General features: G+C 40.0%; 1 protein-coding gene across 29 annotated transcripts in view; it reads left to right on the top strand.

Annotated features, from left to right (window-relative positions):
* NKAIN2 (sodium/potassium transporting ATPase interacting 2) overlaps positions 1 to 17,437 on the top strand; it is a 1,025,455-nt gene that overhangs the window by 995,036 nt on the left and 12,982 nt on the right. For 17 of the 29 annotated variants that reach the window (XM_021072801.2, XM_084957888.1, XM_084957869.1 and 14 more), the window contains one exon: positions 7,186 to 7,246. The exons of 2 other annotated variants lie outside the window; for them this stretch is intronic. In XM_021072801.2, the coding sequence (XP_020928460.1) occupies positions 7,186 to 7,246 (61 nt within the window). Of the gene's footprint in view, positions 1 to 5,392; positions 5,456 to 7,185; positions 7,247 to 17,437 lie in introns of all 29 variants that reach the window. 10 more of the 29 variants (XM_084957870.1, XM_084957866.1, XM_084957863.1 and 7 more) reach the window with 1 other exon arrangement.

Raw genomic sequence — 17,437 nt, 5'->3', positions numbered from 1 at the left:
GATATGTTTCTGATCCTCTGAAAAGCCTTTCTGACTCAGTAGGCTGTGAACATTCACAATAGCCCTAAAAGCAATCCTCCATGAGTTATTGTAGGTTGATAACTACACCTGGATTATTTGTAGCAAAGAAAATTTCTTTTGGAAATAGGAACATGCTCCTTAATAGCCCAGCCAGTGGAATAGTGTGGGATAAGCATCATCCGGTGGGCAACTAAAATGATACACCTGTCCAGTCCACATAAAAAATTTCATATATAAGACCTTCATTAATAACATTGATATAATCACATTAAAACACTTTGCTAAAGCAATCTCAAAATCTAAATGGAATGAGATGCAAAAGAGCAAGTAAAATCACTTGCAACTTAAAAGTATGTTTTGTGAGGGCATAATATCCTTTTGTTCAAATTCATATTATAAAAAGCACAGGCTTATAGCATCTGAATCATGAATTCAGAACAAAAATAAACGATTTAATTTAAATGAAACATAGAAGTAATCTATTTGAGAATGAGATAATTGCAGATTAAAAAAAGTGTTTGCTACCCCCACATCCACTCCCATTATATGTGTTGAATAATTCTATTTTGTATCAGCATAAAAAACTAATGTGAACTTCTATGTTGATCTAAGAGCTCAGAATTAAAATGTCTTTGTACTTAACAAGTACATCAAACTTTAAATATATGTGCAAATTTAGAAATTATAATACAAGGTCTTTTAACAAATGATAGTTGCCTAAAATACAGTATTTTTAAGTTAAGCTTTTGATTGTGAAATAATTGAAATACATAGAAAATAATTGTGAAAAACATAATGCAGCTCTATGAAATAATAAAGATCTTGTGTGCCCTTTATCCAGTTTTGCCCAATGGTATCATCTTGGAAAACTAGTTCAATATCACTATTAGGATGCCGACACTGACACAGTCAAGGTAGTGAACAGTTCCATCACCACAAGGATCCCTCATATTGCCTTTTCACAGCCATGTCCACGTTCTTGTGACTACCCCCCCAATCCTGAAAACCAATCTGTTCTCCATTTCTCTAATTTTGTCATATCAAGAATGTTACATAAATGGAATCATACAGTTTATGTCTTGGGATTGGCTTTTTCACTCAGCATAATTCTATGGAAATTTATACAGGTTGTTGCTTGTATCAATAGTTCCTTTCTTGCATTGCTGAGTAGTTTCCCTTAATATGTTAAACAAATGGGTATATATCCCTAATGAAGGACATCTGCATTGTGTCCAGTTTGGGGCTGTTAAGGATAATAAAGCTGCTACCCTTTAGTGTACAGAGGTTTTTGTGTGAATACATCTTCCTTCCTTTCTCCAGCACAAATGGCTAGGAGTATGTGCTGGATCGTATTGCAGTTATGTGTATAGTTTTTAAAATTTTTCAAATTTTTTTCCGGAGTGGCTATAATATTTAAAATTGTCATGGTTGATTTTCCAAATTTTGACCTTCCTGTATCTTGGTATGAATTTCTTTAGGTTTATCCTCTTTGGGCTTTAATTAGCTTCTTGAATATGTAAGTTTAGGTCTTGTCAAATTGGGGAAGTTTGCAGTCACTATTTCTTGGAGTAATTTTTCAGCACTGCTCTTTCCTTTCAAGACTCCAATGACAGAAATGTTAGGTGTTTTATTATAGTGTCATGGCTGAGGTTCATTTTTAACTTTTTTTCTTGTCCATATTGGGTAACATCTATTGTTCTATCTTCAAGTCACCGATTCTGTCCTCCGTCTCCTCCATTCTGCAGTTGAGGTTGTTTTGTGTTTTTGTTTTTTGGGGGTTTTTTTGGGTCATTTTTTTTTCAGTACTCAATTTAGTTCTTCTTTACATCTTCTATTTCTTTGCTGAAACTTTTTTTCCATTAATTTCAAGTGTCTTCATAATTTCTTGAAGTGTGTTTTTAATAGCTGCTCTAAAATATTTGGCAGGTAATTCTAACATCTGTCATCCAGCTGTGTTAGCTTCCATTAATTTCTTTTTCCATTCATGTTGAAAACTTTTATCCTTATCGGTATAGTGAGGAATTTAAATTGAAACATGAGCATGGGGGGTATTATGTTATTAGACTCTAGATCTTTCTTAAACCTGTTTAGCTGGCTTCCTTCCTTCGAAACTACTTTGGCAGGGGAAGAAGGGACACTGACTCATTACCTTTGAGTAGGGGTTACGAGTCCAGATTCCCCACTCAGATTCTATTGAAATCCAAGAAAGGAAGGGCTTCTCATTAAGGTTCAGAGACAGGGGAAGTTCCTGCTGTCAGCTTCGCCTTCACTGGTACCTCCATGACCAGGAGTGGGTAGTGTGCCTTGTTACTGCCCCCAGCTGGCTTCATCTGACACCACAGGGGCAGAGGGTTGACCTCATTACTGCAGGGCACTGGTGAAAGTCCTGATTCTCCACTAAGCCTCCTCTGAAAGGACCTCACTTGGGAAGGGAGGGGTGCTTCCTTCCTTCAGAATGAGGCTGGAAGTCTAGATTCCCTGTGTGGTCTCTAGCGACACTAGGATGGGGGAATTTTCTCCCTCCTGGGAGGAATGAAAGTCTAGCTCTCTGCCTGACTTCTCAGAAACCACAGCCTGGCCAGGTGGGAAGACCTGGCTCCCCAGTCTGCTCCTGTGGTTGGGGACCAGGACTATAGTTCTGGGTTTTTTGTTTGTGGTAGCATTGGCCAAAGGAGGGCTTTTTTGGGGGGCGGAGGTCTTGCTAGGCTGTCCTTTTCCTGGTCCTTTGGTTAGAGTGAGTAGGCTATTGTTGAAGCTTTTTTATCTGTGAACATTAGCATTTCTGGATTGTGGGCTTATTCAGCTCCAAGTATGGTATATATGAGACAAAAGACAAATAGGAAACTCTTGGTCTTTCCTTGGGATCCAAGATTCCTAGCCAGTCTTGTTTCTAGCTTTACAGAGTCCTGCAATGTTTTAGATTAGTCTAGGGTTTTCAGCTGTACTTAGAGGGTTAGGGAAAATTACATCCAGTCCAACTTCCTGGAAAAAAGTCCAAAAGATAGTATTTTAAACACTAAGGTTGTTACATTTTCAATGATTCCAATTGAATATTTTTAAATACTTAGCAAAAGGCTACAGTTTCCTCTTGAACTATTAGCTTCTAAGTGAATTTCTAGGACATACAGTCATAATTTGGTTTGTAGATTCAAAAAAGATTTTTAATCCGATTTAGTTAGAGAGAAAAGTCATTTCCTTTCAGCCAGTAACAATATCAAGATGATATATAATTTCCTATCAGGTGAATTAGAAATGAACAAATCACATTATTTTTACTCATCTTTTCACCTTGGTACATATAAAGATTTAGGCTTACCTCTGCTTTGAATGCCAAAGACTAAGACAATTAGAATATTTTGGTTTTTTATAAACAGACTGTTTGACTATAATACTACTGGTATCTTTATTATTCTAGCCATTTTTCAATAATAAATTCCAGGTACTCAGAGCTACTGTGACAACATGAGCCACTTTTTCCTGCTTTAGGCACTATGACTCCCCTTCACATTGTCCAGACCCCCTGAACTGGGGCCTCTTGCTCCTCCCTGTACATAATCCACATCTTTCCAGGGGTTTATCTGAGCTCTGCTTGGAAGATGTTCTCTCCTTCACCCTCCTTATTCCCTTTCAAAGCTCTACCCCACCCTCACTCCACTCCCACCTCTGGAGGTCCATCTCCAAAATGCCAACCTACAACCTACCCAGGCAATGGATCGCCCTTTCTTTGGGAAGGCAACACTTTATAATTCAGATTTAAAGGAGGAGCTAGAATTTCTCAAAGGTGCAAAGCTGAGGGAGGAAAGAAGGGAGGAGGTGGTATAGGGGAGTCGTATACTTTGTTGGCAGAAAGGGTTAATGAATTCAAGAACACAGGACAACCACCTGATATGTCAGCAAACCACCAACAGTTTAATATTGGCATCAATTCTGAGATTAGGAGAGGTGGAAAATAAGGCTAGATAAAAGCGACAGAGGAAGCTTTATATTTCTTGAAAAGTTTTATACTTTTTCTATAGAAGAGGTACTCCTTACATATATTGTATTTAAAAAATGACAGAATTGCAATTTGCCATATAATCAAAGCCCTCTGATTATGACCCTAATCTGCCTTCACAGCTTTTACTCCTATTGTTCTAATAGGAAATTCACAAATCCTCATCAAATGAGACTACTGGCTCTTCTTTGAACAAAATCTAACTTCCTCACTTGATGAACTCACTCTGGCAAAGCATGGACCATTTTACCTCTCCTCTGCAAAACTACACGTAATGTTCTTCCAAAGGAAGTTGTGAGGATTAATGTGCTAAAAGCGTGAAAACACCCCGTTTACTCTTTGTCAGTTAGGAGATAATCACTTTTCTTCCTTCTTCCTGACACTTATCTTAATCTACTTGGAATTACAATTATATGTCTATCTATGCTACAAGATTGCAAAATCCTTTAGACTGTGTCTAAAATAGTGTCTCTAATGAGGGGCAATTTTGCCTTTTAAGGGATGTATGACAATGTCTGGAGGCATTATGGATGATCCCAATTATCAGTTGGTCTTGATCACAGGATGTTAAACATCCCCTAAGGTACAACAGAACCCACAAAAAGAATCACTCAACCCAAAATGCCAGTGGTGCCAGGCTGGGAAGCTGACTTGGTTCATTTTTGTGGTCCCCGAAGCCAGTTAGCAGAGTGGCACACATTATAGGACATATTCAGAGCTCTAAGAAATTATTTGAAACTGCTTTTCTGTAGGCAAATGTATAAATTGCTGTGAGGGAATAAAAATTAAAAATTTGGTGTAGAAAAGTTGAAAGGGAAAAGAGGTTTATGAATCTTGATTAATTTGGGTGAAACCAGTTCCCATTTGTATTTAGAGGTGACCAATTTAAGAGCTGAAGTTCTTAATCAGCAAGCTTTTGTAATGAAATGCAGATTTACTTTTATATCAAAGCAGCTCCCCTGATAGTTAAAGAATACAACTGAATACAATTAAAAGATCACGGGTAAGCAGAATACAGGGCCGTGGCTGCATTCTGGGAGAGGAATGCAGTTACTAATTGAGATTCTTATGACACTTTCATGGGACATTTAAACTCACTGGTCCTGAATCTCAAGACTTATCAATGCTCTTTACCTAGATTTTCATTGCAAAGTAATGAAGTGATGCGTTTAAAGAGAAAAAAAAAATCGAAAGTTTGTGATGAGGAAAAAAGGTGCTTTGAAGATAACTCAAGTAGTGTTTTAAACTGAAAAGAAGAGAAACTATTGATAAATCTATGGCTAAATGCCTCAAGGGTAAGGCCTTCCTGTGGAGGAGGAAGAGGAAATACAGGCCCAGGGGATTTAACAAAATGCATAGCCTCTTTACCTTCCACAGACAGATCCAGGACCCGTGACCAGAGTATTTTCGTGGGCCCTGGTGGATACAAGATTTAAAAGCGTTAGTATCATCTGTTTTTCCACTACCCGCAAAAATGCTCAAATCACTGTTATGACTTTGTTTAGTCAAATCAAATCTTTGCTAAAGCCAAACAGGACATACTGTTCAATAGTATCCTGTACTCTAAAAATTAAAGTTGTGTAAAAATAGTGACCGTGATTATAAAAGGAAATGGTTTTTACTATCTCAATTTTTTTGCCAACAATAAATAACAGTTCAAATAATTCAAAGAGAAAAATGATTACCTTTCTAATATATTTTTTAAAAACCTTAGTGCTAATGTAGCATCAATGATATGGTATCTGTTTTATGTGAAAAGTTTCAGATACTACATTTGAGGGTGGGGGGCAGGGGCTCCCCACTTCCTCTTATCCAGGATCTGAAGAGAAAAGCCCATTAAGAAGATGTTGCCCAAGTCTGATTTCTCATCCATTTCTCTCCCAAGCAGGGTCACCGCTTCTGTGCCAGGAAAACCAGTGTTTTATCTCATGCCAGTTCTTTTTGGAAGAGAACTAAAATCTGCCAGAACATGCTTTCTCAAATGAGATTTTCTAAAGTTCCTTTTAACTGGACCTCTGTCTCCAAGTAGTTCTGCTCATTACATACCTCTCAGTGTACCCTCTGACCTAAAAAGTTCCACTCACATCTTCCAAAAAGTTTGCTGTCAGCTAATAGAAAACAAATTCAGTAGGCTTATCACAGCAGCAAATTTTGCCCTGTGCCTTTGCTTCCTGACTGAAGACTGCAGCCTTTTTCCTAAGGTTCCCTTCCCCAATGCCAGATAGTACTGTAAAGAGTCAATATTTAGATCAATGTCTGTCTGAAATGTCATTGTGAATAATTTGCATCACTATCCTGAGGATTCTCTTTAAGGATTTCCTCAAACTGTGATTGTTTGGGAGGAGAAAAAGTCTTCCACATATTAGGAAATTATATTAGTTTGTTTCCTTCCACCAGTGCTCATTATATAACTAAATACTTATATGAAGGAATACAAAACTACACCACTTGAGTGGAGAGAGATCAAAGAGTTTGCTGTGCTCATTCACAGGTACTAATTTCAGTGAGCTAAGACTTCCCTGACCACAGGGACTGCTCTGTGGTATATTTCAGAAAGGATGCTCTTGGGTGTGTAATTGTAATCCCAGCCCAATACATCGTGACACTCCTTACAGGCATCCGCCTCATTGCTCCTCTGTAATATGTCATTTTAATTATACTTGGTATATGCTGGCTCCTGCTCTGGTATACACAGGAGTTATTCTTACTGACAAAGTGTTCATGCAACATTCCATGGAGTGTCCTTAATATTTTCCTCTCAAAACATTTTTCTGATAGTCAACAGGAATCCAGTTTTAGAATCTTAAGTCTCGAGGCTAATGAAAAGTGAGTTAGAAATTTATTGGTATAGATGTTAATCCATTAATGAATGGCCATACTTTTTTTCCCTCTCAAGACCCAGAAAAAACTTGTTGTAGATTGCCTGGCACTTAAAAAATCTGATGCCTAAATGCAGAGCAGATGAAAAACAGCAGTATACTCATTTTTCAAGGCAAGTAGACCTTCTATGAATCAAGAAGCCACACTGGAGTCCAGATCCAGTCTGAGGAGCCATTTTGGAACACTAAATCCAGCCACACAGACCACCTGCCTTTGAAAAGTCACTCCCCCCGTGAGGTCCAAGACCACTGCCTTTGCCTCATGTCTAAAGCATCTTTGTTTTGTTTCAGCTGGCAGGGTTCATCTACGCCTGTTATGTTGTGAAATGTATAACTGAAGAAGAGGACAGCTGTAAGTATTAAAGCTCTATTCTGTGTCTTTCAAGTTCAGAGCACCTTCACCGCCTCCTCTCAGATAATATCTTAACACTTCATTAGAACAGGGCCTAAGCCCCTTGTACCATCGGGCTGAAATGCTTCTCATGAACATGTCCAGCATATAGATAACTAATCAATTTCATCCAGGACTACAAATCCTATCAATCAATGTGCAATAGTTCCTAAAATTCTCATAAAAGCTGCCTTCAGATTATTTCAAGAAATGTGTTATGAAACTAAATGTTCCTATTTCCTTCTTGTTCCTATAATTTGATACAAGTGGCTAGAACTAGAGCCTCAGCATTCACTATTGCTCGATCCAGAATTTAGATGGCGGTACCCTCTCATAAGCCTCTAAGTGGCTCCATTGTTTTCTGCTTTTCTTAAAAAAAAAAAAATTTTAAGTGGCAGGTAGAAGGTTTCACTCCTTCCTTGCCCTCTAAGGCTCTGAAGTAGGAGCACTGGAAAAAAGCACTTCTATGCTCTCTGGGTACTTGCCCATGAAGCTACATTTACGGTGAGGAAAAATCAGGGTTGGGAAACATATTTCTCGGTTTCCAAAAATATTCACAATGATTAGGATAGATATTAAGACAGTGGGAGCAAAGAGGAGAATCCGCTGCTCTGTTAAAGGAGGATTTGAGAAAAATATTCAAAGAGAAATGTGTACCTTTTTTACTTTCCAATCATACAAGAAAGGAGGCAGATCAAGTGATTCATTTAGAGGCGGCTCATTCTCAGTCACACTCACACATGATGTAAAATCAGGAATACTTAGTGAATAGTTTACACGGTGCTGTGTGCAAAAAGAAACGATCGTCCTTTATAAGTATTTGTAAAAACAGTCCTCAGCGTGTCAAGTACAATTGCCAAGCTTTAGATATTTTGAATAACATGCAGTCTTTTACCTCTCAGGAATTAACCAGTTTGCAGTGGAAAAAAAAAAATGCGAATAAGTATAAAACTCTGTAGAGTGTACAGTGTTGGGAGATAGAAAAGGAATCAGGAAAGGTTTCATAGAAAAGGACCCTCGAGGTTGATTTTGAAAGACACATTCGTGGGGTAGCTAATGCCAAGAATAGTGATCCTAGGAAAAAGGTGAAAAAGCATTAGGACATGGCTCAGCCTGCCATGTAGAGGGCAGAGCAGCCAGGTTAGTATGACCGAATTACATCCCGTGCTAGAGGTTGGCGCCCAGAGACAACCAGAAAAGGAAACATGGATGAAATCACAGAAAAGCACTTAGAACAAAGTAAGGAGTTTGGACTTGATTCTATATAGCATGATGGCAAGTCAATTGGCAGATAGTTAATAGAATAATGGAGTCAGAAATGCACTTTAGGAAAAAAAAAAAATACAATCAGTAGGAAGGAAAGACTTGGATGGGAAAGGCAGGACACCAGGAAAATGACCGAGATGTGAGAGGAGGGTCTGGACTAAGACCAGTGTTGGAGTGGATAGGTTATTAAATGCAAAAATAAGTGTTTAATGGGCTCTGGATGGGTACTATGTAAAGGATAAGAGACAGATAGATTTCTGCCTTTCTCATATGAGTGAGTAGATGAAATGAGGATGCAACCATTGGTTCAGTTTGGAAAGGTTGATTTTGAGTTGCTTAATGAAGGTACAAGAGAGAAAAGACATCTAGTAAGCACTTGTCCTGAGTCCAAAAAGACTTCTTCAAGGATTAAGATAAATATATATGGATTTTAAAAATATATGGATTTTAAAAACTTGAGTTCGAGATATTACGACTCAGTGACTTGGTGCCAAATCCTTCACGAGTCTAAAGGTTAAATTTCATATGGGAGTTGAGCTTTCTTTCAACTATAACATTTGGTTTTATTATTTCACAATAGTGTCTGCATTTTTATCTTCAGGAAATACTGACATACCAAGTCTCCTGGACAGATGATCAGTTTCTCACCAGAAGAGTCCCTCCCAAAGGGGATCCCAGAAATGCTAGTCCATAAACTACACTGCTCAAAAAGTTTCCAAAGCCAATTAAGTTTGACCCTGAAAATTTAGAATGCACATTCATGTATTAACATCCCTGAGAGTACTGAAAAAAAAAAAAAGCAGTATGTCCAACTTGCCCTAATCGACAGTTTTGTTTTAACCATATTGTATTGGGTGATGTATAACGAGGCCAGAAGCAGATCAAAGGGAGAAACCAGGAAGGGTTTTACCATACTCAGGGGTCCCTGGGGACAACACAGCATGCCAGCAGGGGAGCACAAAGTGAGTCATGAGGCAGAGAGCGCGATCGTGCGCAGAACTGTAAGCAAATGCTTCTACTGTGATTTCTAGGAAAAGGAACAGGCAAGGCCGGGTTTAGGAATGGCTGAGTTTGAAAGCAATCCTCATGAAGTTCATGTTCATTGTAACTGTCAGAGAATAAGGTTTGGGGCTATCTAAGGTCTCCAGATACTTTGGGTGAGTCAGGGTTTACTTTGGAATAGCCAGTGATCATTTTGTAGATGTTAAGTCATTGTACAGAAAAGTATAGTTAATATCCCATAAACATCTGAACATTTGAACACAGATTATTATATATATTATATATATATAAAATAAGTTCTTAGAATTCCAGGCAACTCATTTTAGGGAATTCTGCCCTAGGTCAAGTTTTGGTCAATCCACATAAATCCAAAGGGATATGAAGTCACAGACATCTTTTGGAAAAACACTATCAAATATCTAGTAAACTATTTTCCAAAAGACTCCAAAAAAAATGATACCTATGCCTTTATATTTTGACAACTCCTTATCTGCCTTTATTAATCTAAAAAACAAGCAGACTTAGTATAGATAATTTTTCAAATTTGCCTTTGGCTCAGTGGGCATATGAACCACTCTTATTTTTATATCCAAATAGACTCATGTTTACCTTGGACATGGGTGGGACTACTAAACAGCTTGGAGGAGATGGTCGTTTGGGCTAGTTCTCTGTCCAGTTAGGGTCATCTACTTGTGGCCACTCACACACAATTATGAATATTTGTTGAGTCACATGCCCTATGTATTGCTGTCTTGAGCACTAGTTTATATATTTGCCTTCAGGCACGGCTAGAACATGTGATTTCTAATGCTCAAGTATAAAAAAGGTTGCAGTTTCTATTTTGGTATATTAAAGAAAATGTTGATCCCTTAAGTGTTCTGACTTGCTGAAAGTACACATACACACACAAATGCTCTCAGTAAGCCCTGAAATATGGGAGAATTTTAATGTGTATCTAAAGCAGGAAGGCAATTTGTGTGACTGTTACTACCTGCTATGGGTTTGCAATGAAGCATCCTGATGGGGGCGCGGGGGGCGGGGGAGCTGCAGTGTAGGCGGAGGAGGTGCCAGCTCCCCACTGGCTAAATTAGTTACGCTTCCATTCCTAAGAGCCTTGTGAGGAACAGAGGACAGTTTGGGTTCTGTAACTGTGCTGAGAATGGGCTGTGGAGATAAGGGCCTAATTATGGTACCTGTAAGACTGAAGCAATTCCTAATGTCAATAGGACACTGACCAGCTCTGTGCTCAGCTTCGATAGCTCAGTCTCAGCAGTTCATGTAGCCTGGGAGCCTCGGAGGCACGAACCTCTGGGGAGCTAAGGCAAGTTGGGTTCAGGCTGCACAAAATAGCAATAAATCGTCCCTGAACTAGGAGTGAGACTGTAGGCACATCAATTGCCTAAGATTTTTTTCTCCTATTTCTTCTTTAAGCAGTATCTTGTTTACTTTTCTAGAGGCCAGTTTAATTATTATAGACATTTTAAGGTGAAGTTGTTATTTTCACAATGAAAACCCTATACCTTGAAGTTTACCTCTCTGACCCTTTGGTTATCTAAGCCAGAGGCCCAGCCTGCCCGGCCTGCGGGCTGTGCAAACTCACAGGACACCACTGCCATCTGCTGTGCCTACCAGGGGATGACAACCACCCTTGGAGCAGAGATTTCAAAAGGGAAGATGCAGGCACTTCTGCCCCCACGAATTGGTTGCCTAGGGATGGACCAACAAAATACACCAGATTGGGCAGCTTATACAACAGATAACAATTTTGGAAGCTAGAAATCCAAGGTCAAAGTGTTGGTAGGTTCAGCTTCTTCTGAAGCCTCTTTCCTTGGCTCACAGAAGGCTGAGTTCTCACGTGGTCCTCAGGTGGCCTTTTATTCCTGTCTGTGTTTCCCCTGTCTCTTCCTCTTCTGATAAGGACACCAGTTCTATTGAATTAGAGCCCCACCCTTATGGCCTCTTTAATGGCCCCATCTCCAGATACAATCACATGAAGGGGTTAGGCCTTTTAAAAGGTACATTTGGGAAGAGACAGGATTCAGTCTGTAACATTCTGTAACATCCTATGTCTAAAGATGCACTCACTCGCAGATACCACGTGGCTCCCCATTATGCCTCTGGGGAACAGAGTGGGGCTGACTTTTGCTCACTGCCCATCAAATGCCTGTGGGCAAGAGGCTCTAGGCTGTCATGCTACCCACCTCCCCACTCCCAGCTCACTGCTACCAGGCAGGAGTTCAGTCAGCATCTCCTGCTGTAGGGTTGGGTGATCTGCCTTCAGATGAGAAGCTTCTCAGAGGGAAAAAAAAAAAAAAAAGCAGGGACCTACTCCAGAGGGTGTGCCTCAACACCTGAGCCTTATTTGAGTCAGGCAACTGTCGCAACATACTTTCATATTATTTGTTCATGAAAAGGCAGCGAGACGTCTTAGAAGAAAAGGCTTTTCTCCAGGAGAGCAGGCGTCCCCTCCTGAGCTGTCTTTGTGCTGGGCTCTTTGCCGTGTCATCCTGTTGCCCACCATGCTGAGGTTTTCTTATGAACCTCTGTCTTTTCTGTCCCCCTCTGCCTGTTCTCCTTGACAGTATTCTGTGAAAGTAATAAATGTTCCTAGATTTCTGGTCTCTGCCTTTTATTAGACTTGTGGCTCTTCTCTCCCTCCATCCTCAGCTCTCCTTGCGCCAGAGTCCTGTGTCCACTGACAGTGACAGAACTAAGAACTTCCCTCTCCGCTTCATTAGTGTTGTTAGATGAGACAATTAAAGGGAAGACACGTGGCTGTGGAAAACATCACTAATCCGTAATAGAAAAAAGCCAGTTGATTTCTCGATTTTTATTTTCTTATAAATCTTTGCCTTAAACTAAAACTAAACATCACTCCTCTAGAATATCCACTTTTCTTAGTAGTCACCATCTTTCCTAAAAGAGATGCAGTGTGTTTGCAAATGTTATTAAATATTCAAATCATCTGGGAGAATCTGTGAAATGGCATTTTAAAATATCCTCAAGGGACTTATTTGGGGAAAATATTGAAAAATTCATTCTAGATGTTTAAATTCATAGATACACACACATATGCACCAACCCAGCAACTAAGCACAAATGCATAAAAGCCTGTCCTGAATTCTCCAAAATAAACTAGCCTTGGGATAAAAGTCACAATCGATTTATAGAACATTTCATTTGAAAAGCAAACCACAGGAAATTATTCACTTCTCTGAGGCTAATAATTTTCTGTTATTTTTGTTTGATTTTTCTTCTAAAACCTGCTGGCCTCCACTTCTGTGTATTGAACTTTTTGCTGTTATGTTTTGATCATTTTTCCAGTTTGACAGGATCATTGAGTTTGGATGCAATTATTTGAGCACAAGGACACACTCTCCCACCTGTGGGGAGGGTAGAGGTGGGAAAGGAGGAGCGCTCGTCCACTAAATACTTGGTTCTTTCTGTTTACAAAGGAATGTGAGTTTATGGCAGAGTGTGTAAAAACAGCTAGACAGGAGTTCCCGTCGTGACGCAGTGGTTAACGAATCTGACTAGGAACCATGAGGTTGCGGGTTCGGTCCCTGCCCTTGCTCAGTGGGTTAACGATCCGGCGTTGCCATGAGCTGTGGTGTAGGTTGCAGACGCGGCTCGGATCCCGCGTTGCTGTGGCTTTGGCATAGGCCGGTGGCTACAGCTCCGATTAGACCCCTAGCCTGGGAATCTCCATATGCCGCGGAAGCGGCCCAAGAAATAGCAAAAAGACAAAAAAAAAAAAAAAAAAAAAAAAAAAAAAAAACAGCTAGACAAACAAAAATTTGAATCTCATAATTTTGAATTCTGTTTCTCAGTTAACACTTGGGTATATGTCTCCTCATCTTCCGTCTCGCCTTTTCCCCTTCCTTCCTAGCTTTCTTTCACTATCTGGTTGTTAGGGCCATACTATACAACCTGAGCTTCTTCCTTGTTATGTCACCCTTCAAATATAACTAAAGACATGGGCAATTAGCAGTTCAAAGAAACCACCAAGTTCTTGGGTTCCAGGTCAACACGTAAAGTTATGAGAATGATTTATTTCCCTTTTCAAGTATCATATACAAACAAGCAAATGAAAGTAGTATTGATTGTTTCCTTCATAACCTTTGTTTTGTAATTCTGAAGGCGACTGAGTGAAATAATCTTGTCTACACCTGCCAGCCACTCACAAAACCAAAGTTTGCCACTTCTTTTACCATCTCCAAAGAGAATCACATATCACTAGAGTCTGGAGCCCCAGACTTCAGATGCCACTAGACTATCTCATGCTCTGCGGAATTGTCATGAGGCCAAGGTGGAAGGTGTCACCTTGCTCCTTCCCAGCACCTGAAGCACCAGAGGTCTGCATTTATTTTAGTTGTATAATTTTTGATTCTGCTTGAGGATTTCTTTTGAACAAAGAATACTGCAGAGTTTGAAATGATAGAAAACTACTGCCTATTGCTGTTTCAACACTTTAATTTTATAGACCCATAAATATTATATGACTTGGGAATTCCCACTCTGGTGCAGCAGGTTAAAGATATGGCATTGCCACAGCTGTGGCATAGGTCACAGCTGCAGCCTGGATTGGATCCCTGGCCCAAGAACTTCCATATGCCATGGGTGCAACCCCCCCCCAAAAAAATTAAATGACTTGCCCAAAGTCACAGAGTTTCTCAGTGAACTTCTGACACAACACAGCACATATTGACTCCCTCAGGATAAGAGTATTAGGGGATGCCACTGGGGAGCACATCTGTCCTGACCACTGCTATATCCTCTGCATCTAACATACCCCACACCCTGGGGCAGGACTCAAGAGTCTGTGGGAAATCAACCAGTCAGCTCTCCGCAAACATTTCCTGGACTATACAGAGACTCCTTAAGGAAATGTGACATTTTCTTAGACCCCAGTTCATTCTAAGTAAATGAATAACCAGTTAGAATAAACCCTCTTACCGTTTTCTAAATGGAAGAAAAACGAAAAAATGTTGCCATTACGTAAAAAATAATCAACACCTGAAAGAAATGTTTACATATATATGTGCCTCCTCCCAATCACATGTGAGTTCCTAGAAGTGACAATGGCATTTTTTCCATAATAGACAGTTTTTACATTAAGTATCCCAAAACTAATGCTGGTCTTTCAGCCTGTTAAATTGCTCCCTCTTGTGGTCACTGAGAAAACATGTGCACTTTATTTTAAAATTTGGATATTCACTTTTGAGTTGGGTCTGCTTCTTATAACAATTATCTTCTCCCTTTTCTCTTAATATCTCCATTATATTCTGTTTATCACACACACATGCACACACTATGATCATCTTTAAATAAATCTAATATTCCCAAATCAAAAATATGGGGGGAAAAATTGATTCCTTCTCTAGCCTTTGTTGATTCAAAACAATCAAGACTTTGGTTCTAAAGCATCAATGTCAGGGTGACAATATCCAGACTAGCAAAGGAGCACCTTTAACCGGGGTGCAATAAAGGAGTTGTGTTATGCAGAAAACCGATGCGATCCAGTAGATGAATAATATCCATGTTGTTTTAATCAGCCTCAGTGGAAAAGAAAGCCAGAGCATGCAACAGGAAGCAGAAGTGGTGGCATGTGCAGAAATGGTTAAAAGAAAACATCTTCCATTTTGATTATTCTGCTTCTTCCAGTTCTTCCAGACCCCGTCCACCTATTCTGGGTGTTCTGTACCTGTTTCCTCACCACCTCTCCCTATACTCACAATGATAATGACATGAGAAGGAGAGTAGCTACATGTAGAAAAATAAGATGGTTTTAGCGCCAACATACACACTCACAAAATAAAGTTGCTGGGATCCTTTAGTCCTGTGAGAACAAGACAAAGAGCTGGCACAGGAGACAGAACTCTAAAAGCCCTCCAAAGCTGAGAAAAGGAGATGGTACATTCAAAGTTAAGTCTTTTGAGAAACGAGGCTGGCAGTGGCCACCTTCATTATGACCAGCTATGCCTTCATGGTGGAAATGGCATCTATTAGAAATAGAAGGCCAGGCTTGGCTATCTCCTTCTTAAGCAGCAGGACTGAAAAAAGCACTGCACCTCTGAGGAGGGCCACCAGGTACACAGAACGGAAACATCTGAGCAGAGCAGCCTTACACAGCGCCCTGAAAGAGCACCTTGTAAATAAGCAGCAAGGGCAAACCCTCAATCCTGTGTGACATTTAAATGAGGCTGTTCTAGCAGCAGGGCCCCAGGGAGGCCTCCTCCGGGATGGGTTGGCATTGTGTGGCAGGGAGTGAAGGAGGAACAAACTTAAAAGCTCACAGGAGGTGAGGTTTGTTTAAATAATAGAAAGTAATTAGGCTGAAGACAAAAATCAGTGATGGCATTTTATAATTACAATTAATTTAAAGGTTAATTTCCTTTGGTGCTAAAAATCTTATTTAAAACATTTACCAGGAAAGGAAATGAGGACGTTACTATCAAGAGGCATAGAATGCTTCTGGGAATCCATGCCTATTATCACTGGAAAATTAGGTTAGGCCCAAAGTGGGGATTTCAATTCATTTCTGTGTATAATAGATGGCGGTCAGGCCTCAGAGTCAGCAGGGTTGGCTGGGGCAGCACCAAGATTTGCATTTTGTGTGTATTTGTTTATGGGATTAATTGCAAACGTTTCCAACAAAGGAGCCTAGTTTATACATGAGCAATCCTGACACAAAAAGAAAATTGGATATGGATTGCTGCCTTTGTAACTAATGAAGTTGATGTTAAAAGAATTCCCAAGAGCAGAAAGGCAAAGGGCCGCCCATAGTCACTCATCCAGACACCTTCTTCGCGGAGGCAGAGTGAGTGAGGGTGACAATTTCTGTTGGCTGCAAACCCGTCAATCCTATTCGTCCTTCCCAGGGCCCACCTTTTTCATCCCTCTGTTTTCCAATTGGGAATTGTCATGTCTTATGTCTCAGGTTCCAGGAGACCCTATTCAGCAGTTCATCTCCCTGGAAACTTGTTTCATGAAATCGACGCATAGTAGTAGTAATGGCCGCAGGGGAAACAACGCCTTTGCACTAATTTTTCCCATTCATTATACCTTTGCAGATTTGTTCATTGAAAATACTTCTCTACATGGCATTGTGCAGAGCACAGAGCTATGAACGATGTCAGCAATCATCCGTTTTAGTCCCCTCATTTTATAGCTGAAGAAAGGAACACTGAAAGTGCTTTGCTCCAAGTCAATCATTTAGAGGCAGCATTGGGAGCAAACTTTAACGTCTCCTGACTCCAGGTATACTTTCCACAACCCTTCACTGTAAGACTATGTAGATTCTCCCAACACGCCTGCAGAGGGATGAGGCAGACACCATCTTTGCCCTTCTGAAACTTACAGCCAGCACACCGTTCACATGAGGAACTACACCAAAGCTTCAGACAAGGAGAGCATTGGGGCGGAGGGAGGTACCCTGGGGATGACTTGTCCAGTTAAAGAGCAGGAAATTCTTCCCTGAGGGAATGACATTTCAAACTGAAGCCTAAGGGATGAATCAGAAGAATGCAGAATTGAACAAAACCGATGTCTTTTAAAAGAGAACTCTTTCCACCCCTGTTGACCAAATGAACACCATAGTTCGTACAGAATCATCTTCGGTGTTTTTAGATGAACTCATATAGCAAACAGTTTCACCTTTCCCACATAGCAGTACAAATATTGAGTAACAACTGGATATCCTCATACCTGAAACTATTGTTCTATAACAATAATTCATTTAGGTTTAGTCCTCCTTTCTGAAGACTGCAAAATAATGCAAAGATTATGTGAGCAAAAATTACAAGGGGAGAAATAGTCCCCCAACTGGTTAATTTTGGCATGCATTTTTTCCTAAATATGTATACACTGACGGGCCCGCATCTT

This window comes from Sus scrofa, chromosome 1 (assembly GCF_054392235.1).
Source record: "Sus scrofa isolate SSC_HxYL_T2T_F1_AM1 chromosome 1, Sscrofa_HxYL_maternal_Yorkshire_Landrace_v2.0, whole genome shotgun sequence".
Taxonomy (NCBI): Eukaryota; Metazoa; Chordata; class Mammalia; order Artiodactyla; family Suidae; genus Sus; species Sus scrofa.
The sequence above is the reverse complement of the archived record's forward strand: the minus strand, read 5'-3'. Positions and strand labels throughout refer to the sequence as shown.